General features: G+C 41.6%; 1 protein-coding gene across 2 annotated transcripts; it reads left to right on the top strand.

The window, feature by feature from the left end:
* Positions 1-143: 143 nt before the first annotated feature.
* LOC311052955 (acetyl-coenzyme A synthetase, cytoplasmic-like) lies at positions 144-26,699 on the top strand. 2 transcript variants are annotated; one of them, XM_084068277.1, is made up of 20 exons: positions 144-310; positions 787-983; positions 2,855-3,050; positions 8,524-8,615; positions 8,788-8,891; positions 10,639-10,711; positions 14,121-14,196; positions 15,452-15,563; positions 16,916-16,963; positions 19,379-19,516; positions 20,162-20,332; positions 21,701-21,834; positions 22,058-22,190; positions 22,277-22,333; positions 22,572-22,652; positions 22,874-22,982; positions 23,421-23,489; positions 24,167-24,343; positions 24,491-24,565; positions 24,729-26,699. In XM_084068277.1, the coding sequence occupies exons 2-20, from the start codon at positions 857-859 to the stop codon at positions 24,842-24,844; spliced, it is 2,088 nt and encodes a 695-aa protein (XP_083924403.1). In that variant the 5' UTR covers positions 144-310; positions 787-856; the 3' UTR covers positions 24,845-26,699. The 2 variants fall into 2 exon arrangements, with proteins under 2 accessions (XP_083924403.1, XP_083924404.1); XM_084068278.1 differs by lacking the exon at positions 16,916-16,963.
* The last annotated feature ends 1,120 nt before the right edge of the window (positions 26,700-27,819 follow it).

The following is a 27,819-nucleotide window of genomic DNA, read 5'->3' as shown; positions in this document are numbered from 1 at the left end:
TCTCCTTGGGGGTTTAGGGTTTTGAATATTTTGCAAACGCATGGGTATGTATGAGTAAGCCGAAACCAACAACAGTTGCCCTTGACAACCAACTAGCCAATCACAACATGACGGGTCCCTCCACAGGATGGGATCTACTCTACAGGGCTACATGCACGTCTCTCCTTGTCCCTGCTGTCTGTCAATAGAAAAGGACTGGAGGAGGAGAAACCAGAAACCAGTGAAACCAGTGATCCAAACCACCGAGGAGGACGTCCACAAACCTGCAGCATGAATGCTCTCTTCCTGTGGTCTTGAAGCGTGTGCTTTGGTTGGTTTTGGTTTCAAGTGCATTTCTCGTTTCCTCCTGACTGTTAGCTTAGCCCGTTAGCCTGCACACTGACTACAGTGCTTGCTTGTCCTGTCTGTCTGTGCAACTACACACTGCTGGAAGCAAACACAGGTACTCGCCTGGAGGAGCCAAACAAAACGGAATACACTTTCTTTTGTCAACAAAACGGCTGCAGTTGTAGGGATAAAGACTGTTTATTTTTATGTTTATTATTGTTATTTTATTCTTTGCATGCATCGTTGTGGAGAGGACAGCATCTTCAAAAACAAGGAAGTGTCTGAATGAACTTAGTTTCTATCCCAGAGCTACTAGCGTTTACTATCGATGTAACCTCACCATCTGTCCCTCTCTCTGTTGTCCCGCTTTACGATCACTTCTTCTGACTGACCAACTATTGTTCCATTGATAAGATCTGAAAAGGCTCTTCTTTTTTTAAACCCGTCCTCTCGCCACAGATATCTACAGATCAGATCTTATATCTACACATTTATCTGTAAACAAAGCCTCAGTCAGTCTGAATACGAGATGATTCCCGATAAGGCGCCGAAGGAGGACGTGTTCCATGCATCGGGGGACCTGAAAAAGGAGGCTCACGTCCCCAACTTTGACAAATACAAAGAACTCTATGTCAAATCCATTGACAGCCCAGATGGTGAGTGGCTCCGTCTTTTACACTGTAAATGTAACTCGGTGTTACTCATGGATGAATTAAACACACACGGAAGATTTTACTAATATAGTGAAGTAAAGACCGAAGCCAACAGGATCTGGGAAACCTGGCAGGAATCCAGACCTGCCAGGTTATTGCAATGCAAGGCACCTGCTGTCCCACAAGTAGCTCCACAGTGAATCCTGAGTGTTAATATAACTCTAAAATTGTGCATGGTGATTTGATTATTTGCTCTCAGATTTATGAATGTACAAATGAACACTGATTAATATTCAAATGAAAACATCTCAGATTTAATGTCTAAAGGCTGAGTAAGCCTGTAACTGATGGAAATTCTCTAGATCAGTTCTCAAACATGCTAATGATACAGTATGTATTTTGCTGCAGACCCCCATTTGAAACGAGTTGCTACCAGGGACCCCCGTAAGAGATCTTTGTTGTTAGATTAGATCTAGTACATGATTGTACAACTGTCTATATTGAAGTAGGGGAGATAACAGTGAGAGAGAGGGAGAGTAAATGAATACTCAACATATACATTCTCTAGATTCTAATAGTGAAATTAAACTATCTCATTTTATTGGGGACCCCTTGGAACACCCTCAAGGACCCCTGGTGTGTTTCACTTTGGGAAACACTGCTCTTGTCTTCAGATCCCCTCCACAAGGCTAATCGTATCTAAGCACAATCCTGTTTACAAATAGGCCTATATTTTGTTCTCTAACTAGAAACACTATAGATGTACTCTCTGCAAATAATTTATAATTGAGTTTCCGTGAGTGTACATGCATGGTATCAACTTCTGACACTGATTGTGATGCTCTGTAATGATCTTCACAAGTGTTTTGGGTGGCAGTGGTTTGAGGCAAAGATTATTTTGATTGTTTACAAAGATATTTAACGAAACACTTAGTTTGCGATCTGCAGTCTGCAGGCTATGAATTACACAGTGCAATTAGATATGTAATCCAACCTGTTTCCCAGAGACTGCAAGGAAATCTTACTCAATGTGTGTTTGAGAGGTTTTATTAACTCTAGAGTAAATGGTGAGGCGATGAGAGCAAGTGCAACAGCTGACCAAAGAAGATGTTTGAATTAGTTGCTCAATTAGCATACATAATTGCTAAACGTCAAATCACAATTTGTTATTACTTGAGATTTAATTGCGCTGCTAGTGTGTGTGTGTGTGTGTGTGTGTGTGTGTGGGGGGGTACTTCTTGACAGGAAGTAGAAAGGAAGCACAGAAGTAGAAAGGAAGGTGGTATAGAAAGGATGAAAGGGAATTTTGAACGACAGCTGTGTATGTTGTAAATAACAGGCATTTGTCACTGGCGCTTGGCACTATATAGATATTATATTGATATAATAATTATAGATATATCGTTGAATGAGACTTGATATCGTCTGGAATTTTGTATATCATAATATCATGATGTGGCAAAAGTGTTTTCTTTTCCAGGTTTTAATCACACAAGCCTTATTTTATACTTTAAAAAAGTGTCATAAACAAAAACAAAATTATTGTCACAATATTGATATCATATCAAGGTATTTGGTCAAACATATTGTGATATTTGATTTTTTCCATAGTATCGCTCAGCCCTATCAGTCACTATTGTAATTGTTGTGTTGTATGTGTCTGTTGATACAGTATACTGTTTGTTCTTTGATACTACAGCAGCAACTCATATCTCTCTCCAGTAGTTCATTAACCATGCATATATTATACAGATGGGGTATAGTATATATACTGTATATGCTTTATAGCATCACGTTTTCTCTTAAATGTCTTGGTTTCACAATTCAGCGACGGTCCTAGATCCTCATTATCCCTGTTCCCTCCTGTGCTCCAGAGTTCTGGGGAGACATCGCCAAAGACTTCTTCTGGAAGACGAAACACACAGGCAGCGTGCTGGACTACAACTTTGATGTGACCAAAGGAGAGATCTTCATTAAGTGTATGGAGGGAGCCTGCACCAACATCTGCTACAACCTCCTGGACCGCAATGTCCACGACAGGAAACTGGGAGACAAAGTGGCCTTCTACTGGTTAGTGTGGGAGTGTGTGGGTTTAAATGGGGCCAGTGTGGTTGGCCGCTTGGCCACACCCCTCTCTGTCCCCGTTTAGTACACGGTAAAATTCTCAGTGTTAATTTATCCATGTGTAACTCGGTTTATAAATGGATAGTGTATACTCCCAGAGTTAAATGAACACTGAGGATTTTAATGTGTGTATGGTGTGTGTGCTTAAATGGGTCTCTGGTTGGTCTCATTGTGTTTCTGTGTTCGGTGTGGGGGAGCCTCTGCAGAACAATGGGATGGAATGCCAACAGAGGAGTTTAGAGAAGACTATGAATGAATCTACAGTCATCCTCTTGTCTTTCTCACTCGCATTCCCTCCTTTTCTTCACACTCAGTATCTGCCAAGTGTAAGCTATTCCCAAGGCAAAACCAGTAAAGGCCGGGGACTCCGGGAGCGCTCGTTTTGTTTCACGTTAACTGATAACTACTATGACGCATGAGGCCATCAGCTCACGAGCCTCAAGGCCTTGCGGTCAGCATGCCTGTCTTTGTGATTTTAAAAAGTCTTGCATTAGTTGTAAAACCTGTTGTGAACCAGAACAAGCGAGAAAGATTGGCTTGGAAATTACGTACAGTCGTACACACTTCTCTGCATCTTTGTCTGTCTGTCTGTCTGTCTGTCTCTCTTTCTTTCTGCATCTTTCCCTGTCTGTCTCTCTCTCTTTCTCTCTCTCTAAGTCCATCTCTGCCTCTCTGTTTCTCTCTGAGACATTCATATTCCCTCTTCATCTCTCTCCAGACTAGCACTCTCTCTTATTGCCCCTCTTCTCCATCTCTCGTCCTTTCTCTCTGCCACCTCTAGTGTTGCTATCTTTCATCGCTTGTGAACACAATCTCTCCTCAGATACACTCTCTGCCCCATTTATCCTTATATTTTCTCACTCTTATATCTGTGTCTCGCCAGTATTTCTCTCTTTTTACAGTGGAGCTCTCTAGGAGGCAACCATCTGTGTGTGTGTACTTGTGTGTTTTTACTGAGCTAATTTCGCAAACTGCTGGACAGATCAGCAGTAAATGTCTTGTGCACACTGCCATAGGCCAAAGAAGTATGGTACCTTCTCCCAATTTTTTAAAATGAATTAATTGTTGGGGCAATACATATATAAATAGATGAATGACCCTCATTTCCCATAAAAGTAGTAGAATTTTGATTGAATGATTTTTGTTTGCCTGCCCTGGTTGGATTTTCACGCTGGGACAGCCCCTATTTGTCCATAAAGTGGATCTGTTAAGAGTTATGTTTGCTGCGCTTTGTGGATTTGAGTTATTTCTGAAAGAAACACTATTTGGGCTATCTTTATTGTTTTATGCCAGCCAAAAGTCCAAAATGAACATGCTGCTATTGGTCACTTTTAATGTTGTAGCACTAAATATACTGCATATAACTGTACCTAAGAACCCTAGATAAATGGCTCAAATAAAATGTCTTTATTATAGTTCACAAGTAAATGGACTCTGTACACTTACCTAAATGCTTAAAAGTAATGTCAGTGTTATGCAATATCTCTTCAATCAAGTTCTCTCATACAAAGTTCTAGCTTCTATCCTTGAGAGCATTGCTGTCAAAGTCAGAGCTTTTATGTAATGCCTCCCTTCTCCTCTTGTATGGGTTAAGCTTCGGCCCCCATCTTTAGCCTGTTACTTTATTTCTTAGTGTGTGTATATTTCAGTTGCCTGCTCCTGGCAAGATTACTTCTAATAGAAAGTGGCTCTTATTCTTAACTCCACTTAGTAAGGGACCAGTCTTTATGTCCTCAGGGTCTTTGTGAGAGACTGTCCGTGTCTTTTTTTGTTCCATCTATCCCTGGCCTAAGTGCTAACAGAGCCATGCGCTATTAATGGGTCACTTTTTATAGTGTGTGTGTGTGTGTGTGTGTGTGTGTGTGTGTGTGTGTGTGTGTGTGTGTGTGTGTGTGTGTGTGTATATGTGTATATGTGTATGTATGCAATGCAGCCATTGACACAAACAGTTTCTTGATTGCCTGGGGCACGGAAAATAGCACGGAAAATAAATATTCAGATAGAGTATTGGAGTTAGCTTTCTGGTTACCCAAAAAGGCAACTTCTTTCCTTTTTTTTTGTGTTAGAGACTGGGAAGCAACAATCCTTTAGTTTGCTATCCTATACACAATAGGAGATATAGGCCTATCTGTTCATAAACACTTGAACGTCCTCGCGCTCTGCTCAGAGTCTGGGTAGTAGACCCACACGTTGGCAATCTTTTTTTATTAATTTCCTCCCACAGAACATGACAGATGAGTTGAATTGCGGAGGGTAGGCTCCTCTCTCCTCGACAATAGAAATGTCATCAACTCACTCTGGTAAAGTCACCGGGCTATCACCTCGTCCATTCACACCGTTTGGGTTGAATCAGACATTACACAGACTTAACAAAAGGAAGCCGACAGCATGAAGTCTGTTGCAGCCTTGCAGGTCGGGTTCTACTGAGTCGGACATTTGCGTTCATACATACAGCCCCACCGGTTAATGTCAGAATAACTTCAAGGTTACAATGCTTGTGTGAAAGCCACTTCACAGTGATAAACTTGGCTCTCCTCACTTGACTCGTCTGCTCCACTTGACAATATCTGTCACAGACTAGTGTCATAGTTTGCAAGTGTTGGCTTGATAAAGATGTGCTCACAGACTCTGCTAATGGTTTTGAGTAACAAATACCGCATTAAGCACTCTAGACAAAAGTCAAATGATTGCTCTTCCGCATTCCATCTGTTCATAGCATGATTTGGCTCAACGTTTGTTCACATCAGCCAGAAAACATCTCTTCCTAGCATGATTTGGCTTAACTTTTGTTCAAAACTGCCAGAAAACAGCACGATTGCTGTTAGTAAATCAGTTTTGGTTACAGAACGGGTGGTGTCTAATGAGTAATGACTGAGTCTTGAAAAATCTGTGTGTGTGTGGCCTCCTCTGCCTGGTAGTCTTGTGTGTGCGTGTTTAAAGGCCCGTGTGTCGCAGTTACACACATTGGTACACATACTCTCTCTGCTGAGAAGAGTACATGAGGCATACACAAAAAAATGCACTTGTATTCCAACTGGGACACACAAAAACACTGCTGAGACGCACACTCTCGCTCTCTCTTAAAGAGGGTGTTGACTGGTGTTCTTGGACAGTGCTGTAGTAAGTAAGCTAACTGTTGCTGCGAAATCAACCTTTGTGAAATCTGTTACTTTTTATGACTGGCCGCTTTTTATTGGAACATGAACATCTGAACACATTTGTTTGAGGAGACCTACTGTATAATTTAACTGTGTGTGCGCGTGTGTGTGTGCGCGTTCGCACCACTGTTGCAGAGCAGTCCAGTAGGCCTTGCACAACAACACATGCAACAAGGCAGTCTCACAGTTGAGCTTTGCTCATCTTTACATGCAATCCTTAAAAAGTGGGCAGGAATCCATATACTGTAGTGTAGCTACAGCACAGTATTCAGTGTTGCAGAGGATTCTACTTCCACCGTGCCCCTACGCCTGCATAGGAGTTAGCAGGTCACTGCATAGTAACAGATGCACCCTTAAGTCCTTGACACACCACATCACCTACAGTACGATCATTCATCTCTTAACCACTTAAGTCCTATGTACAGTACTTGATCATATAATGCACAGGAAAGCTGGCCAATCGACAAGCTCAAAAAGCGTTGCAATGTGACACGTTCGCCTGGAGTAACATGACCAAACTATGGACTCCAGGTTGGAAGAGGTTTAACCTAAATTATACTTCTTTGCACAACCGTGTCGCTCGCTCAAAATGTGTTATTTTCTATAATTAGATCATCGTACAATGAAGTATAAATCAGGCTTGACTGAGCTCTTTGTTCTTTTCACGCTCTGTTTTCTCTTGGCCCATCTTTCTCCATACCTCATTGTCACACGCTTTCTTTCTTCCTCCCTCGCTCCCTCTCTCTTTTGGATTCTTCCCCTCCTCCAATTCCTAGTTTGTCAGTTGTGCCTTTCTTTATCAATGTATTTTGCACTCTCTCTCTGTCTCTCACTCGCTCACTCACTATTACTGTCTCTAGCTTTATTTCTCTGTCTTAGACTTTCTCTCACCTCCACCCTCTTGTCTCTCTTCATCTCTCTGTCCCCTCTCTCTCTCTGTCTCCTTGCCAGTGATGTTTTGTCTGTTGTCTGGCACAGAGGGACAGACAGTTCTCTGAGACAGACAGAGACACAGAGAGTTTTCTGAGTCAGACAGACAGACAGACAGACAGACAGAGAGACAGTGCTGTATGTACTGTATTTAATAATAAGAGACAGCGTCACAGCTTATCTACTTCAGTGTCTACTCAGGACACAGCCATTTAGCAAGTGTGTATGTGTGCCTGCACCTAGTGTGTCTGTTCATATTTGTGTGTGTGCATGCATGCATGCCTTTGAGTCCATTGAAGATACATTAATATTGTGATGTTTGCTTTACCAAGCATGAATTATTATTATGCGTGTGTGTCCATGTATTGTACATCTACATTTTAACATGAGGCCACCAATGTTACTTCTGCCAAGTGTGTGTACTGTACTACTGTGTACTTGGCTTAACCATACAAGTTATGAAAGTACATCTGAACAAATCTGTTTGAGGAGAAATATTGTATAATTTAACTGTGTGTGTGTGTGTGTGTGTGTGTGTGTGTGTGTGTGTGTGTGTGTGTGTCAGCCAAGTACATGATGAAATTGTTAATTTTGCAACTGAGTCCCCTTATAAATCTCTGTACAAATTGTCTCTTCTGAAAAAGGAGAAAGTTTGGACTGAACTGAAGCCTGTATTTCACAACTGGGCTGAATTATTATCCCTTCTTAATCTTTAACCCCTGTGGGAAACCTGGTTAAAGATGAAACATGTCACTGGGCAGGATTGATTGTGACTGCCGTGTGTGTGTGTGCGTTTGTGTTTTAATGTGGTTGTTTGTTCTACTCAGTGTGGTTAAAGAGACAGATTGAGTGGTTGGTGGTCAGTAATGAGTGTGTGTGTGTGTGTGTGTGTGTGTGTGTGTGTGTGTGTGTGTGTGTGTGTGCACGCTTGTGGTTAAATTGAAAGTCTTAGTACTTTGTGTGTGCGCGTGCATGCCTGTTGTATAGTTTAATGATGTGGTGAAGTAGTTGGAGGTGTGTGTGTGTGTGTGTGTGTGTGCGCGTGTGCGTTTGCGTTTGTGTGTGTACAAGCTCTTACTGGAAGGAAAATCACTTTGGATGAAAGCTTCAGATAAACCTAGAAAACACGCTTGCATTGCTTGGCATGTTCTGTAAGATAAGATAATATAGTCCTTTATTGATTCCCAGAGTGAAAATCAGGTGTGATGGCAGTAAGAATGAAGTGTGTATGTGTGTGTTTATCAGTGTTTAAATGTACTAACTAAATGTTTTCTCGGAGAGACTTGGCCTACAGACATGGAGGTTCATAAAATGTGTTTGTGTGTTTGAAGGGAAGGTAATGAGCCTGGAGATGAACTGACAGTCACCTACAGAGAGCTACTTCACAGGGTCTGTCAATTCGCCAACGTCCTGAAGTCACAAGGTACTTCTATACTGTCATATAATACTGTAATATTACAGATATTATATTATGTAATATCCTAATTACAATAAAGATGTCTATTGTTCTTGTCGCAAGGTTAAGCAGACATCTTCAAGCTATAACAAATATACTTTAAGTATTGTCTGTCCCTCTGTCTATCCTATGTCTTCAGGAGTGAAGAAGGGAGACCGCGTGTCCATCTACATGCCCATGGTGGTGGAGCTGGTGGTAGCCATGTTGGCCTGTGTCCGCATCGGAGCCGTGCACTCCATAGTGGTCAGCTGATAATATTATGTGAAATATTAAGAACCATCTTGGGGACGAGAGTGGTTAAAAAACTAAATGGCAGATATACAAGCTCATAGCTTGTAGATCTGCTATCTTTTCAAAAATCGTGAAAATATGTGCAATTGTTTGAATTTATATATTATATTATATATTTAAAGCGATTTCTTTTTTTTACTCAAATCTTTGCTTCTGGGGGTCCTTGGAACACAATATTTTGAGATGGGTGTCAGCGGCCAAATCCATATCAATTTTGGGGTCCTTGACATGAAAAAGTTTGAGCACCACTGATAACTGTTTTAGCAGACATTTGTAGAATCAGCCTCTGGTCTTAATTGGTTAAGGGCTTTTCACAAGGGAAGTGACTAACGCACCTAATAGTGCTGGGAAATTAACTGAAAATATATCAAAACCGACATTTTGAACCTCTCACTGACTTAATCTGGCTCACTTCGGATAATTCAGTTAATGATTTCCACAATGCTTGCATTCATGAACTGTGTCTGTGCCTTTTTAACGTGACGTGTCGAGAGTTGTCATTTAAATCAAATCACTGGTGCACAGACATCAATTGTCTAATAAAGTTGTAAATTCAGTTTGAATTCTCTGACAACCACCGTTGATGCAAAGAAGAAAAATTTAGTTGGAGTGAACAGAGTTGTAGCCACTCACCACTGCCAGTATCTCTGTTTTACGTCTCTGGTATGCCGAAAAGAACAGATCCACAAGATGTCAACGCGTGCCGCATTGTACCGCGTTGTTGGCATGTAGATCTACTTGGTGCCGCCTAGAAATGACATCATCAAATCTCCAACCTCTTGATGAGACTTGAAGCGACAGTAAACAATCAGTAAAAGTTACTTTAAAACTATGTCACCTTTTTATCTCCGCCAAGCCGTACAGCTGAGAGATTATGTTTTCGCCCCTGATCGTCTGTTTGTGTGTGTGTGTGTGTGTGTGTGTATACAGTAACTAACTAATCTCGGGCAATGCTGGACCGATCGAAGTTAAACTTGCACTCCCAGTAGGCTAAGGAAGAACCTCCACCCCATTTCTTTCAAATCGGCCTCATGCTGCCGCTATAACGGGCCGCTTCGTGTTATACCCTATAACTCTTGAACTGTAGGTTGTAGAGTCAAAAATGTCTTCCCTGGATTCCTTGAATCATGACCCAACTCCCAATATAGGCCCTGCTCATTCCCGCCATTTAGTGTTTTACACGCGGGAACCAAGTGTGTATGTGGGCGTAGCGTTGCTCCACATGTGAAAAGCCCTTTCATTTTTTTTACTGCAGTCATTTACCTTGTAGCAACAGGCCGCTTACCCATCATAAATTAATTATTTTGTGTGTGTGTCACATTTATTACTAATCGCAATTATTTTGCATTATCGTCATAATCATTTCCATGTTGAAAAATGTTCTTACATTTTTTTACATTTCCAAAAATAGTGGACATAGCAGATCTACAAGCTCACAACATGTTGTGAGTGACGTGTTGTAAACTTGTAGATCGGCTATTTGCGCTATTTGTTAAACATTTTGTATTAAAGTATAAAAGTATTGAATTTGGCCTATTTGGGTACATTATTTATTTTGATTATTGGTACCAGAGTTAGTCAGTTACTTCTGTGTATATTTAAGTTGTCAGTTATTTGTTATATCTGCCCTGTGCTTAAATAATTCATTCAACACAATTTCATGATCGTGACATCCCTATGTGCGCTTTCATGTCTCCAGTTCGCAGGCTTCTCTGCTGAGTCTCTGTGTGAGAGGATCATGGACTCCGAGTGTTCACTGCTAATCACAGCAGGTGAGACACACACACACACACACACACACACACACACACACACACACACACACACACACACACACACAATAGAGGCCTATTGTGAAACTTGCTATGGGATACTTCTCATAGCATTATTTACAGCATGTGCCAGTGAATATAAAGAGCAATACTAGTAGGGCAACAAGGAAGTTTGTCTACTTTAACCATCTGATCCTGCCCACTGGCCACCACAAAGCATTATGTTTTCGGAAATGAATAGAGTTTATAGAACCGGGTTTGTATGTACTGTATGTCCCCTCTAAAAATCACAACTCATGCCACTATTTGTATGATGTCACAAAACAAACACCTCTGGCCATTTATTATTATTTTCCAAATCCCATTGTTACACCTACATTGTTCTTGTAAAGCACTTTTGCTCTGATAGGCCCACAGACAATATTGACTCAACATACACTTAGGAAAAGCCAGGTTCTCAGATTTCATCTGTCGGTTTCTGTTCATGTTTGTACGATGCTGTAGTATTGTGTAAAAAAAAAAGAGTAAAATAATTGCTGTTGGTGTTTGAGCACAGAATCCCTGCAGGAACTGTCTCTGCAGCAAACGGTACAAATTACCATACCCAGAATGCTTGGTTCTAGCTTCAGAAGATTCTTCTTTTTGGAATAGTTCAGATTATTCCTCACTGGCAGGTCTCTCAATCAACCAGGAGAGCAGTCACAGCTGCCTCCAACACTTGGATGTTTCTTCAGAAATGTACTAGTTCATTTCCCTAATTTATATTTTGTCGCAGAACTGACACCGAAAATAGCTGATCTACAAGTTCACAATGCGTTGCGGACGCAATGCGCTGTGAACTTGTAGGTCGGCTATTTTTGTGCGTAACACCATCGACAGCGTATAAATAAATACGTCTATACATGATGTACCTGTATAGAATCACGGTACTCAAGTTGAAGTTCCACCTTGTCAAGTTCAGCTTGACTAATGGATCATAGATGTACAGTACTCTACTTTGGAAAGCCAGTTTTGAAATCACAGGATGAAGTTGCAGCTATAATACTGTACTTGATTCATGACACCAGATACACTGAGATCAAGTTGAAATGCTCCAGGCTGTCACTACATCAGTTTACCATTATAAACCCCAGACTGGGAAGTGATTGTGATTGAGCCTGGAGGATGGTTGAGATGTGTAACATGAGGTGCTGACGAAGTTGTAAAGCAGTAATAAACGTGTGATTAGCAGGATTATAGTGGCTGAGCCAACCACTAGCACTAGGCCTGGACCACTTAATCCTCTGCTACTAAGGCTGGTTATGGAGACCATCCATATGTATGTGTGTGCGTCCCGGCGTGCACACGTACTCTATGCACACACACACACACACACACACACACACACACACACACACACACACACACACACACACACACACACACACACACACACACACACACACACAGACACAGACGTTTGTATTACTATACTTGTGAGGACATCAGAAGTTTAGGAAGGCTATTTTACAAATGCCATTTTTTATGTTAATCCATAAAACAACCATTTCTCATTTGAGGACCCAGACAATTGTCTGCAAATGGGGATATTTGGCCCCCACAAGTATAGTGTTACACACACACACACACACACACACACACACACACACACACACACACACACACACACACACACACACACACAGTGTTGTTCAGTCATGGAGGTGGAGTAAGCTGATCACAGTGTGTCTAGCTGGGTCCATTCATTGCAACTGGTCTCCTGACAGCCAGCCGGGACTTTAGTACCTTGTAAAGAGGCTTATGAGAGCATGGATGGTGATACAGACCTGAAATCTCACTAGGGTCTCATTCTTTTTATGAATGAGACACAACTTCCTCAACAGGTTATAAAAACAACAGGGGTCAGACAGTTACACATCTTGACTGAAGAGTCTAACTTACAACCAATTATAATAAACTTTATATCCATCCAATATAATGTATATAGCCGTTTTTGCAAGGTGATAGAAAGAATTGCTTTTGAAATGACAACTGGAGTAAGATAGAGGACAGAGAAAAGGAACAATTATAAAAAAATCTATATCTTATAAATATGCAATTCGAGAAGTGCTTTAAAAGATCTTCTTTTACCTCACTTGAAACTTTTAGAATCTCACTGGCTACTTATAAATGCATTTACAGTTGGAGCTGTGCATGAAACTATTGTAATGAGGCTTTCTGTGTGTTCATGCACATGTACTAGAGGTTCGGGCACCTACGTTGCACTGTTGATCCAACCAATATTTCTGAGTCATAGTGTTGGGGGGGTTTCTCAGATTACCCGTTGCAACCGTCTGCCTGTGTCCCTTTTGTACCCATATACTGTACGGAGATGTCTGCTTCTGTCTGTCTACCTTAGTCCCTTTATGCCCATATATGGAGATCTCTGCAACTAAGTCCATGTCCCTTTTATACCCATATATGGAGATCCATGATGTTATCAGTATATGCCCATATATTGGAATGCCCATATATGGGCATATTGGTTGGATCTGCTGTTCTGGACAACTGGATATCCGAACTACTCCACGGCGTGCACCGCACTCCCTTGAGTCCTTACCGCTTATATGTTCTTGACGATATACTGTGGCTCTGGACAACCGGATCTCTATCTGTCGGTCCTTGTCTCTTTTATGCCCATATATGGAGATCACTGATGTCCTCAGTATATGCCCATATATGGGCATGCCCCCTTTTGTGCCCATATATGGAGCTGACTGGTTGTTTGCGCCTGATGCCATCATGACACATTGAGGTTAGACAACACACTCCATATTTGGGCGTAGCTGGCCGTGGTCTGTTTATGGTTATGTTGTCATAGTGATGTGGCCGACTGGTTTGTTTATGGTTATTGACGTGGCCATGGCCCGCCTGCTGGCCCGCCTGCCCTTCCATTATCCTATTTTAATATAGGATGAATACATGTCATTGGATTGCAAATCTGTCCACCGGAGGGTGCTGAAAACAAAAACAACTTGGACTGAAACACACCACAAATGAAAGTCGATGAGCCACGCGACTCAACTATGCACACCTCTAGGTTGCCTTGTTCACCAAGGATGGATAATGAATTACTTTATCTTACATCTTCTGTATGGGGGTGCCGTAAGGTAATTTCTTGAAACACCATTCAATCGTTACCTTTAATGATTTCAAACATTCTATAAATTTCATTGTGTATCAATATGGAGAACCACGTATATTCACAATGTTTAGGCGTTGCACACTCCACCAGTAGCAGAGGTTCTGGAACTGCCACAGGGCCAATGAATCAGCCGTAGTAGTCATTCCTCTCTTTCTTCTGTCTGTCTTTTCTGCACTCTTATGCATTTCGTGTGTGTGCCTGTCTCTCTCTCTCTCTCTCTCTCAGATGGTTTCTATAGAGGAGATAAGCTGATCACTCTGAAGCTGATAGCTGACGAGGCACTGCAGAAATGCAAAGACAAGTAAGCTGGCTGCCTACACACACACACACACACACACACACACACACACACACACACACACACACACACACACACACACACACACACACACACACACACACACACACACACACACACACGAGACAAGGACTACAGAATGCATGTAATCCTGAAAAGACATGATCTTAACTGTATTCATATGTAGGCTATTTGGGCTAATGGCTATGCTTATGATGTGTTACCAAATACAACAAGACGATGGCATTTGAGAAACACTTTAATTGAATAAATAGATTAACATTACTGTCAACAAGTAACTCCCCCAGCGAAAGAAATGCTATAGCTGGGATTCTCCAACAGAGTGGGGAGAAAGTTGGCTCAGAACATGATGTGTTTATGGCATGCCTCACCTTTTGTTGCTATGCAGCCATTCTGTGAACCCTTGAAGGTTGCAGTTTTCTGCTTTTATGTTTTGATTTGTTTGTGCCTGGATAAACTCAGAGAATCCTACACTATCTGTAACAACCATTTTACCCATACTTGACATGGTGACTTCCCCATGAACTCCTCATTGCTGGAATGAGCTCCCCATTGCAATTAGAACTGCAGAGTGCAGACTCACTCCCAATCTTCCACCCTAATCAGAGACCCACCTCTTCAGACTCCAACTTAGCTCATAGTACTTGCCGTAGCACTTGCCCCTAGCCTTGACGACCTTGCAGGCTTATGCAAAGGCTAAATTTGTATTTAGATAGCATGTTATGTAGACAGATGCCAGGTCATTGTTAACCCGGCATCCTATAGTGTGTGTATAGTTTCAATGTACAGATTATTTACTTTTTGGGATATTCTACTGTTAGACTGATGATAGGTTCTTTGTTTACTTATGATCCTAGATTACTATTTCTATGACTTTGATGTATTGCCTTGTGTTGTCCTTTCTTACTTTAAGTCGCTCTGGATTCATCACTAATCATCACGTCTGCTAAATGCCAAAATTCTTAAGCAGCGAGGTGTGCTGATTGGTCATCTGCTGTATAACTCCTAGGGGAGATACGGCTTTAGCTTGAGTTGATTACCCCAGGAGTTATACGGCAGCTGACCAATTGGCACAAGCATATCACCCTCTCAGTTCTTTTATCACTCCTCTCACCCTTGACAAATAAAGGCTGGGTATATACTGTGTATATATATATATTATAATCTCTCCCTTATCTTCCCGGTCCTCTCTCACTCATTTTTCTCTTTCTGTCTCTCCATCTCTCTACTCCCCCAGGGGTTTCCCAGTGGAGAGGTGCATTATGTTGAAGCACCTCTCTAAAGAACCAGAAGAGATTCCACAGGGCTCCCAATCTCCACCTGCTAAGAGATCTTGCCCAGACCTGCAGGTAAATGACTACGGTAAACTGTCAAATCGTGAGCGTTGATTGAACTCTTGAGAGTGTAAAAATGGTCCCATACAGGATTTTACAGTGAGAAGAGAGAGCCTAGGACCTTGGGGGGGGGGGGGGGGGGGGCAGTATTACGCCCACTGTCCCTTGTTGGAGGAGCTAGACCACTGGTTTTCAAACTGGGGTCCGGGAACCCCCAGGGGTCTTTGAGGGGTTTTCCAGGGGTCCCCAGCTAAATTATTGATAGATAGGAACCAAATGGACCCTTATGGGTTAGTAACTTAGAGGGTGTAGAAATGGAATGTTCCATTTTTACGTGGCCTCTTGCCTAACCTCCTAAATCAACACTGATGATTTTACAGTGTAGATTGGGTTCCCAGAGATGAACATTGTATCAAATGGGGGTCCGTGGCCTAAAACGTGTCAAACTGGGGGCACCTGGAAATAAAAAAGGTTGAGAACCAGTGATCTAGACTATTGAGGGAACGATACACCAACCAGGTCATTTCACACCTGGCCAGACTACATTAAAAGAAGCCTGAACTAGACCAGCTACCAGTCTATAAAAAGTACTAACACCCTATCCACAAGTTTCCTAGGGCGTTGTGGGCATCACTTCCTGTCGATTTGATCCCTGATATACCCGATCAAATCGACAGGAAGTGATGCCCACAACGCCCTAGGAAACTTGTGGATAGATGATATTGGAGCATATATCAGTGAATGTGTTGGGAAGGTGGTACAGTATGTAAAGATTAACAGTGCATGAAGACGTCTTTACCTTGACAATGGAACTATTCCCCTTTTCATTACATATTATTTTGCTTTCATCTTATCCCAATAACATTCACCATTGCTTTGCTCCCATACCCCCTGCTTCCCAGTCATTCCCTGGAACCATTTTTCACTAGAACAATGCTGAAGCCTTGAATTTCATCTTAGCACTGACTGGGTCTTTTTATACTGTATATGTTCTTGGATCAGGCTGTCACTCATGTTGCACATTAATTGTCCCTCCAAAAGTGTCTTCAAACTATTCAAAAATCTCTTTTGTAAGGCACAGGGACTTTGCAAATAACCAACTGACTGCCCTGAAGCTTTTCAGATGGATCTAAATGTACAAACCTGCTAGCCAAAACCTTTTGACTTTAGCCTAACCCCCAGAGAAGCTCACCCTTGATTTATTTAAGTTGCACTTCTAAAACCTTGTTTCATTGTCATGATTACATATGACATTGTGGCCGTGCTTCTTTCTCTTTGGGTTCATTCATGATTTTTGGTTTCTGACATAAACATTTTCCTCTCCTATTAACTCCTCCTTCCATTCATCCATCCATCCATCCCTGTAGCAGGAGAAGCAGACAGGGAAAGTAAAGAAAACACGCCCTGTTCCCCAGGTATTTTCACACTCCTCCCCTGCAAAGAAACTACTACTAACTCATTTATTTATTTAAAAGTGAAAATCCACTCCAGAAAGCAGAATTCACACCCATTACTCCTGCGTGCTTCAGAAAACTGAATCATGACATCTTGAGAAACTTGAAAATATTTGTCTCAAGAACGTTGGACATTTCTATTGATGATGTCATAAAGAAACAAAACCTTGACCTTTTCCAAATTTCGATTGATGGAATAAAGTATGCATTCTGTTTGCTACGGTGGGTTTTGGGGCTAACACCTATCGTTCTTTGCCCTTTGTTAACACTCTTTTATGTTTGTGTTCTCCTTCTCAGTAGAGTTAAAAAAAAAGATCCTTAGGGGTGTTTGATTTTCACCTGTGCTTGTCCCAGGTGTTACGTGCACACAATGTAACACAACCTGTGACCAGTTGTCTCTCAAGGGTGGAGCTGTGTGTGTCTTTGCTAACTACCTAGCTATCTGGTCATTTCTCTCCACACACACACACACACACACACACACACACACACACACACACACACACACACACACACACACACACACACACACACACACACACACACACACACACACACACACACACACACACACACACACACACAGTGAATCAGGGGTCTGTCATGTTTGTCTTGGCTCGTTAAGAATAGAATCAAATTCGATCACCATCATGCCTGGATAAGTTAATTTTAGTTTTTGATTTTATTAAAGCACAAATGAGTCACTGTTCCCACTGGATTTATTCAACACCTGGTGGGATGACCAAGAATATATCCGGAGAAATATAATGATAGTGCTTTGTACAAAAGAAAATAAATGATGTGCCGATTCACATGTTGTATAGAGTCATACTTCTGTGTTCATACAAAGTCTTACTCTTTACACAATTTTCACTTAATCTTGTATCAAGAAACAGGTGGCTGTCCCCTGATTGTCACTGTTTATCAGGAAAACAGGTTATTAGTTTACCATTTGTCTCATGACCAGAGATGAACTCATGTGTTCTCCTTCAGCAGCCAGATAATCTGTCTGAAGAACGTGGCGCCTTGCCTGACCTCCCTATACCATATAATAAATTCCACAACCTGCTCTCTGGCACAGTGGGTTTATCTCATAGACTGTAAAATATATGGATTAAGGGATCCATGACGTCACCCATTGGTTTCTTCAGAAAAAAACACCCTATTTGAAATGAGGGAAAGTATATTTGTTTTATAGCTGAATGAAAGAACACAGGGCTCCATCACACTTTAAGGTGAATATGATTAGTTGGCTCTGTTACATTTTAGCTTCTAACCCTGAGAACAGCATTATGGGAAATGTATTTCTGTGTGAATGATGGCGAATTGGGATCAGAACTGGGGCGAGCTTCTAATCAAACAGAAGCCACTCGGCTCTCTGGGTTTGATCAATATTGTCTGCCACATAAAGTACCAATGGGACTAAAACAAGCACTCAGTAATGATGAACCCAGTTATGAACCCTGAACTCCCATTTGTTTCTTATCGTGATCCTATCTGTCTCTGCTGCCCTGTGGTATCTTATCCCCTGAATTTATTTATCTTATGCTTAATTTACTGTATACTCCCTCATATGACGGTGTCACTTGCGAAAAATAGCAGAGTTTGTAGTTAGGCTATTTTTGGCGAGCAACAGGTCTTACGATGAAGTATAAATTAGGCTTTAGCCACACCCATGATTTCACAACATGTTCGCCCCTGTTCTGATTGTGGAATAAGTTACAATGACCTGCTTGTATGTTTGTAACTTTTCTAACTCCAACCTGATTCGCTCTCATGCACAATCATTGTGATGCTTTAGTCACACTTTCTTCACTTTTTGTTTTGTTCACTTCACTTCTAGTGACAGTAGCTAGAGAGGCATGTCTGTTTTCAAACTAACGTTTTCTCTCTCACTCTTGGTTTGTGTTTTTCACAATGTAGAGACATTTAGTTGTTTTGACTGTTTTGCATTCTCTACTATTAATGATTGGTCATTCATGACCATTATTATATTGTTTTGAGTCATTCTCTGCTGCTTATATTAGTTTTTCTGTCTCTTGTCTGTTTGTAAATGTATTTATTTATTTGTACACATATTTCTGTATACTGCCTCTGTGTTCTGTCTGTTTGTTTGTGTGTTATCTGTACATGTGTGTCTGCTTACCTTGCTTAATCTGTGTGTGTGTGTGTGTGTGTGTGTGTGTGCTTGTGTTTGTGTGCGTGCGTGCGTGTGCGCATGCATTCATGCGTGTGCATGTCTCTGATTATGTTGTGTATGTGTGCGTGCATTTTGTGTGATTGCATGCATCTCTGTGTGTGAATTTGTGTGTGTGTGCATGAATCTGTGATTGTGATTGCATGTGTTTGTGTGTATGTTTGTGTGTATTCTACCAGGTTCCATGGAACCCAGAGGTGGATCTGTGTTGGCACACTTTGGTGTGTGACGCATCAGATGAGTGTGAACCAGAGTGGTGTGACTCTGAAGACCCTCTATTCATTCTCTATACCAGTGGCTCCACTGGAAAACCTAAGGTACATAACACACACACACACACACACACACACACACACACACACACACACACACACACACACACACACACACACACACACACACACACACACACACACACACACACACACACACACACTACGGATGGGACGATATGAAAATGACATGTCACGATTATTGTGGCAGAAATAATTGCGATAAACGATATTGCGATAATCAAAATACGCTTAAAAGTTAAAATGCCAGTTTTGTTAACCACTTGAACCCCCAGCATCCCTATTCTGGGGGAAACGTTTGCCAAAAATAGCCAATCTGCAAGCTCTCAACGCGTTGCGAGCTTGTAGATCTTCTATCGATTTGTGTAGAGTGAAATAAGAGCGTTGCAAATACCCTCTTTCCAAGTCCGTTTTTTTTTCCAGTATAGAGGGTTTAAGTGGTACTGAATTTGCAGCTCAACAAAAGCTAATTCATCCTAGTGTATGACGGAGGACAATTTCACGATAAATTAAAATCTCTGCGAATTATTGTGAGCGTTTTTTATCATGAAAAATGACTAACGATTATCATCCCATCCCCCTCTCTCTCTCTCTCTCTCACACACACACACACACACACACACACACACACACACACACCTCTAACCTTACCTTATCTGTGTGGTTCAGGGTGTGCTCCACACGGTCAGTGGCTACATGCTCTATGCTGCCACCACCTTCAAACTGGTGTTTGACTACCAGCCTGATGACGTCTACTGGTGCACTGCAGACATTGGCTGGATCACTGGCCACTCCTACATCACCTACGGCCCACTGGCCAACGGGGCCACCAGTGTCCTGGTGAGTGGAGAGACCAGGGAGGATTTGTAGTCCGAAGCCCTGCTGGGATCATCGGATTTGAAGTACAGAGCTGTGATTGTGGGATGTGTAGTCCAACGCTGTGCATGGAAGTTAAAAACGTAGTTTGTGTGACTGCAATGGGTCAGTCCGGAGCAAAGTAGTTTTTTTTTTATATTTGAGAAACTGATGAATAAAAGCCTCCATGAGTTTCTGCTGACTTCTATTCTATATCTAACTACTATTAACCAGTTAAACCCTATATACTTAATTTGCTGGGGTCCCCTGTGCTCTATTTTTGTCTGCTCCTTTTCTCCTCCACACCAAATCTATTTGCTGTAAAAAGCCGATTTCCAAGCTCTCAACGTGTCGCAATGCATTGTGAGCTTGTAGATCTGTTATTTTTGCCGAATGTTCGCCCCCAGAATAGGGACGCTAGGGTTCATGTGGTTGATGGCATTACTGTGTGTCATTAGTTTCAGATTAAGATAATGATGAAACATTGAGAATGGAGTGTACTTTTCCACGTAGCTGGGAGATAAGGCTGCTGCCCTCTGAGCTATTACCAGATCATTAATTAATCTTAATGTCTGATGTTTATTGCTCTGACACAATTTTGTCCTGGCCTCTGTATGAACCTTTGCCAGCAGGGGGCTCCTGAGGCCACCACACGATGCTTAGAGTTTGTGTAAAACCACAATCTGAATGCCCTGTAACATATGCAGTTTGTGATGTATCCCTTGCTGGTACTATTTAGTAGGGCGGCTGACTGCACAATTTATCGAAAGCAATTGAAAAGAGTTATTTTAGGTTTCACAATTATGTAATCGTGAAAGTTGGCAATTGCACAATGGTTAGTAACCAGAACAATGTATAACCCATCTCCCCATCCATCAGGCTCACAAAAGCACTATTTTGCCAAATATATGAGATGAGGACAATAAACAACAGACATGGTATAGCATAAATAGTATCTAATTATTATTTTTATCAATATTAATATAATCTCAGTCATAATCATGCAGCCTTACTATTAGAGAACCTGTGTTAAAAATCTTCTATAGACTGAAGAGGAACATGAGCTGTCCACAGCACCTTCACATGACTCAATCCTCTATATACTGTAGTTCTGGTTCCCTACTCCAATCCACACATTTTTTTTTCTCCATTCTACCAGTACTACTGGTCTATTAAGCATGAAGGCCTAGATTGGACCAAGGAACTGCTATTCAGTAGTTCATATACCTTGTCTTTTACTGTATGTCAGCGAGGTCATCTTGATGATAAAGTACCATGTTTGTTTTGCCAACACATACCCTCCTTACATTTCTCATGAGAATGACGTGTGTGTGTGTGTGTGTGTGTGTTCAGTTTGAGGGCCTGCCCACCTACCCTGATGTGAGCCGCATGTGGGAGATCGTGGACAAATACCATGTGACCAAATTCTACACCGCTCCTACTGCCATCAGAATGCTGATGAAGTATGGCAATGATCCTGTACACAAGTAAGACTGTCTGTTTGTCTGTCGAAGATCATCAAACTTGAACGTTGACTCAAATGTTGAGTTAAGTAAATTGAAAGAGCTTCTCCAGTTATCAGCATGATTTGCGTGCCAGCTCTTTTCTCCCTGATATCATCTCGTGTCCTCTCTCCCTATTCATTTCTCTCTTTCTGTTCATCTCTTTCGGTCTCTATTAATTTCTCTTGCCCTCACTCTCTCTCTCCAGGTATAAGCGTGGATCTCTGAAGGTGCTGGGTACAGTAGGAGAGCCCATCAACCCTGAGGCATGGCAGTGGTACTACAACGTGGTGGGAGACCGCAGATGTCCCATAGTGGACACCTTCTGGCAGACTGAAACCGTTAGTACTATTCTAGATTAATATTTATTGTTTCTTCTGTAATCAGTCGGAGGGTTAAATTGACTCTGCTGTCTGTCTTGTTTCAGGGTGGACATGTGTTGACTCCTCTACCTGCAGCCACGCCCATGAAGCCAGGCTCAGCTGTAAGTATATTCTGTTATTGGCACATTGGTGCCCTGCTGTACAGCGACTGCAGTTTAGTAGAGAGATCCCCCAAACCCTGACAATGCTAAAGTGATTATGTGAAACAACAAAATCACAGAAAGATGAGAGAGAAAAAGAAGTATTAAGATCAGAACATGTCATAAATGAGCAGACATGGATGAATGAACGGTAACTGAACAATAAATGATGGAACCGTTTCCTCCTCTCCTGTGTCAGACCTTCCCTTTCTTTGGCGTGGTGCCCGCCATCTTGAATGAGTCGGGGGAGGAGCTGGAGGGACCAAGCGAAGGATACCTGGTGAGGACAATTGTGTTGTAAACCTGAGCATTAAACCTGAGCATTATGTTTGTCTATCTCTTGTCTTGTTAAGCCTGAGTTATAATTAGGTGCGCACAGACAATAGCAGATCTACAAGCTCACAACTAGTCCATACAGTATGTACAACTTTGTGCCAAAGCAGCGCAGGTCCAGGTGTGTAATCCATGTCCAGAATGTGACGACTGTATGTGTTTGTCCAGGTATTTAAGCAGCCTTGGCCTGGTATAATGAGGACGGTGTACGGGAACCATGCCAGGTTTGAGACCACCTACTTCAAGAAGTTCCCTGGTTACTACGTCACTGGAGACGGTGAGGGAAACGGGGAGACATACCTGTGAAAACATACAACCTCTGTACTCTGTAAGCTGCGGTTACAGTCCAAGAAAATGCATGCACATCCACATAAAACTAAAACGGGTGCAGGACAAAAAAATAGTACTTGAGAAAAGATAAGCTTTCCGCAAACTGTTTTAGATGCTCCCAAATTAAACATTTGGGTAAATGTGAGCTGCTCTTCTCTCTTTTTTTTATTTTAATTTTTTACTAAAATCTAAACTTTCTTAAAATTTGACTGTTTTGAAAAGAGCAGAACACATCAGTATGAAGATCTAATCCAATCTGTCCATTCTCATCCAAGAACAACACAATGCATTTGTCATGGAACCGGTTTAAGAACAGAATGGAAGTGAACCCTTGTGTATATTGATGATTAATATCTAGTACTTAACTGCTTGTTTGATCCTGCAGGTTGCCGTAGAGACAAGGATGGCTATTATTGGATCACAGGGAGGATTGACGACATGTTGAACGTCTCGGGTAAGCTTCCTGATTGGACAGACCGGACTTACATATGTGTTTGTCTGGACCATAGACTGTAAAAAAGAATCGACAAAGTGACGCCATTGGTTTCTACAGACCCGTTTTGAAGCCTGTTTTTCAGCTATTTCATATCCGGCATCTTACTATATCCGGTCCGAAATGCTACCGTAAATTAATGCCATTGGCTGCAACCGCAGCGAGGGTGGGTCTTCACTCGGTAGAACCAGTAGAAACCATAGAAACATACCCTACTTCATTATTCATTTTAAAAGTAATGGGACCATAATTTACTAAACGCATATCATGATGATTTTAAAAAGACTTTAAACTAGCGATTGAAAACAAAGTGTTAATGGAAAGGTTTACTAAGGTAATAAAATCAAGTATCAAATTGACGCTTAAGGCACGGGTCAATTTGGTTAAATTTGTACTCTCCAACACTGTGGATTTTACTGTGTACTCATTCTCTCTGTACTCTATATACTCTCTCTCTGTACCCTATGTACTCTCTCTCTGTACTCTCTATATACTCTCTCTCTCTCTGTACTCTCTGTATAATCTCTCTCTGTACTCTCTCTCTGTATACTCTCTCTCTCTGTACTCTCTATATACTCTCTCTCTCTGTACTCTCTATATACTCTCTCTCTGTACTCTCTACTCTCTCTCTCTCTCAGGTCATTTGTTGAGTACAGCGGAGGTAGAGTCAGCGCTGGTAGAACACGAGGCTGTAGCAGAAGCAGCGGTGGTGGGCAGACCTCACCCGGTCAAAGGAGAGAGTCTGTACTGCTTCGTAACGCTCACTGATGGAGTCACCTACAACATCACACTGGAGGCAGAGCTAAAGAGACAAGGTGTGTGTGTTTGTATGAATGTAGTCTTATACTGTTTACACACAATAAGCTTAGCAAAAACCACTGCATAAGGTTAGTAATATGTTTGTGTGTGTGTGTGTGTGTGTGTGTGTGTGTGATCAAACCATTTTTCATGGTCTTTTTCAGTGAGGGAAAAGATCGGAGCCATTGCCACACCAGACTACATCCAGAATGCACCGGGCCTCCCCAAGACCAGATCAGGTCAGATTACAGTCTGTCAGTACATCGAGAACATTCAGTTGTTAATTGCATCGTGCAAATTATACAAATCAAATAACTTGTCCATCACAAACTCATATCCCTTCCCTCTCTCACTCTCTCTCTCTCACTCTCTGTCTCTCTCTCTCCCCCCTGCCTCCTCCAGGTAAAATCATGCGCAGGGTGCTGCGTAAGATTGCGTGCGGGGAGCGTGACTTTGGCGACATCTCCACGCTGGCCGACTCCTCCGTCGTAGAGCAGCTCTTCCAGAACCGCTGTTGACCTGCTGTGACACTGTCACACCACCCAGGGGCACCAAAACCACACACCCCACAGGGGAGGGGAACTCCGACCGAAGTTGCAAGCCAGTGGCCACACACACACACACACACACACACACACACACGTCTCATGCACACAAGCTGGGAAGAAGAGGAAGGGGGAGAAAGGCAAGATGAGTGTAAAACATACAAACTTTGGGGGGTTCAGGCGTTCTGGGTAGAGAAAGCAGCCGTTAGATCAGTGGGTTCTCTGCTCTGGTCCTGGGCATTACTCCTGGTCTCCTATTCCACCAGGGATTTAATTACATTCACCTGGTGTACCAGGTCTACTGTACATCAGCCACTGATTTCAACTGGTAGCATAGGAGATCGGCAGTACTCCGGTTGTCTGTGACTTGGAGGAGTTCAAGACCCACTGCTTTAGGTCTTGCTGTGCTGGAGAAGGTATTGTAGTAGAGCCCTCTACCTTAAACGGTCCTCCATGTTTCTTAATAGAATGCTCCAGAAGTTTAAATGTGACTGGTCATTCATGTCTCCCCTTTCACAGAATGTCCCAGTTCAGGATTCAAACTGGTGATTTGAAGGTCATGAGGTCAGACTTCTCTAACCTGTAAACCACTGCCATCCAATTCCATCCAATAAATAGAGATTAAACGCCGATATTTCCTGACCACAGAGACGGGGCCAAAAGTTAACCACTTTAACCCTGGCATCCCAATTTTGGGCATGTCATTATAGAAAAAAACTCAAATATTTCTAAATTAGCCGATCTACAAGCTCGCAACGTGTCCCATCATGCCGCGTTGAGATCTTGTAGATCGTCTATTTCCGAAAGTGGTTAATGACTATCGGTGGAGAAAAGAGCTGACTCAGAATCAGTGTTACAATTCACTGTGTTTTCATTTCACTGCCTTTTAATTTATCTGAAGTTCTCGTCCATGGCCAACCGTCGCGAGAGAGCACGCAAGCGGTCCAGTGTGTCGCTCATGGACACTGCTTTTTTGAGGGTGATTTGAACCAACAGTATGACCTCTCTGTTTCAGTGCAGTCTCTTTAACTACTTGCGAGCTGTGACCCCCGTGCCCTCATTAAATACAGTGCTCTAGAGAGGAACAGAGGGTTGTTTCTGAATAGGGACGTCACATAGCTCAACCAACCCACTTTTATTAAGGAAATGACGCTGTAGTTAATTTACTTAGCTACTCTACCTACTTCCCTCTTTGCTCGATGCCTGTGGTGGCCAATCGAGGCTCAGGGAGGGCTGAGTGCATTTTGTTTGAATTTATTCCAACCAGGCATTACACTGCTCAGGTTATAGTAATTGTATTGATCGTTGAGTCTACCTGACAAGCCAACCAAAACTCCTCTTGGACAAGAGGACATTCTTCCCCCTTTAATGTAGACGAGAAGTGCTGTCGATATTGGATTGAAATTACTTTGCGACCGTCAGGGTTGTCAAAAGGCAATACCATGTGTTTAAAATGATATGATTCCGTTAATAGTCCTATGCTACAAAGAACGAACGAGAAGCATTAAAAAAAAAGACATTTCAACCCATGGCTGCACAGATGAACCAGTGAAGAAAATCACCTGGTCGTCAACCTGTGGATGTTATGTAACTTATATGTGCACATTTTCTCTTCCTTTTTATGGACCAGTCTGACCTCAGTCAATTAATGTCCATCCATTCTTATGTATGAATTAAATGTATTCATACATTCAAATGTATTGCTTCAAAGTAAAGTATTAAATAATACTGTAGTGCTCAATATAACAAAACATACAATTCAAATAAATGTAAGATTTATACCATCAAGTCAAATTATAGACTTTCCTAGACAAAAAGAAAAGAAAAATAATCATCCCATTTTGTGTGCTTAGGACTTTTTTCTTTTTTTTTTACCGTGGTATAGAAAGAGGTATTGAGTATTCTTTTTTTAATATACAAATATGATATTGAAGTTTAAAATTCTGGTATCGTGACAACCCTACTTTGCTTTACAGTTTAGGTAGTTTCATTGTATTAATAATTAGTTATACTAAAGGGACTACACCAGGTGTTTTTACGCTCCTTCAGCCAGAGTGAGGCAAACAAGTAGGGATGCAACAGTTAATAGAACTAATTGATTTAATCCATTATAAATAAACTATTTTATTAAAATAATTATATTTTGGGGAAACATTTTGAAATATTAATTGATTATAAACAAAATTATAGATTTTTACAATCTATTTTGGCGGGAAATTTAGAAATTCCTTTGGTGTCACATTTTATTTATTTTTAAATAGCCAATCTACAAGCTCACAAAGGGTCACGATGTGACACATTGTGAGTTTTGTAGTTTGAAACTTTTCATTATTTTTGCGCGACAACATTGTATGACAAAGTAACAGGGCTTAAATGGTTAATTAAACTAACTGATTTAGATGATTATGAAGAACATTAGTTGAGTGAAATGACCCTTGTGAAGCGTCTGGTTGGTTGGAATGAAACCTTGCCTGCACTCAGCCGTCCATGGCACCTGACTGGACACTGCTGCTATGCCATAGTTCACTTAATGTACACTGACCATTAGTTAGAGCCTGACAAAGCTTTTAGTTTTACTTATTATTCTATTTTTTTATGTAGATTTGTTTTGGGGAGTCATCTCAATTTCTTTTTATTGTATTTCAGCTTTGATGTAGGACTTTTTTTTTGTGTCTCCTGTCTTTTCGTCTCTCTCTGCTGAAGACTAAAGGTTAATTCATGATTCATAGACAATGGTGTGGCTTGCTGAAAAGAACCGATCTTCAGTTCTTTTTGGGAAGCACCACCGTTACACACATACTATGGAGTATTGGGCCTTATTTGTACTTCGTCGCGCACCAAAAATAGCCAATCTACACATCTAAAATATGCTGCGAGCTTGCAGATGAGCTATTTCTTGCGCACAACAAAGTATAAATCAACCCTTAGTTAAGAGGCCGTTGGACTGT

This window comes from Gymnoscopelus microlampas, assembly GCF_963454915.1.
Source record: "Gymnoscopelus microlampas genome assembly, chromosome: 10".
Lineage (NCBI taxonomy): Eukaryota > Metazoa > Chordata > Actinopteri > Myctophiformes > Myctophidae > Gymnoscopelus > Gymnoscopelus microlampas.
Note: the sequence above shows the minus strand (reverse complement) of the source record. Positions and strands in the feature narration are given on the sequence as shown.

Excerpts from the sequence above, each read along its gene's own strand:
- LOC311052955 (XM_084068277.1), top strand. The coding sequence starts at position 857 with ATGATTCCCGATAAGGCGCCGAAGGAGGACGTGTTCCATGCATCGGGG. Across the intron at positions 3,051-8,523 it reads GACAAAGTGGCCTTCTACTG|GGAAGGTAATGAGCCTGGAG; the intron begins GTTAGTGTGGGA and ends GTGTGTTTGAAG. Across the intron at positions 20,333-21,700 it reads ACGGGGCCACCAGTGTCCTG|TTTGAGGGCCTGCCCACCTA; the intron begins GTGAGTGGAGAG and ends GTGTGTGTTCAG.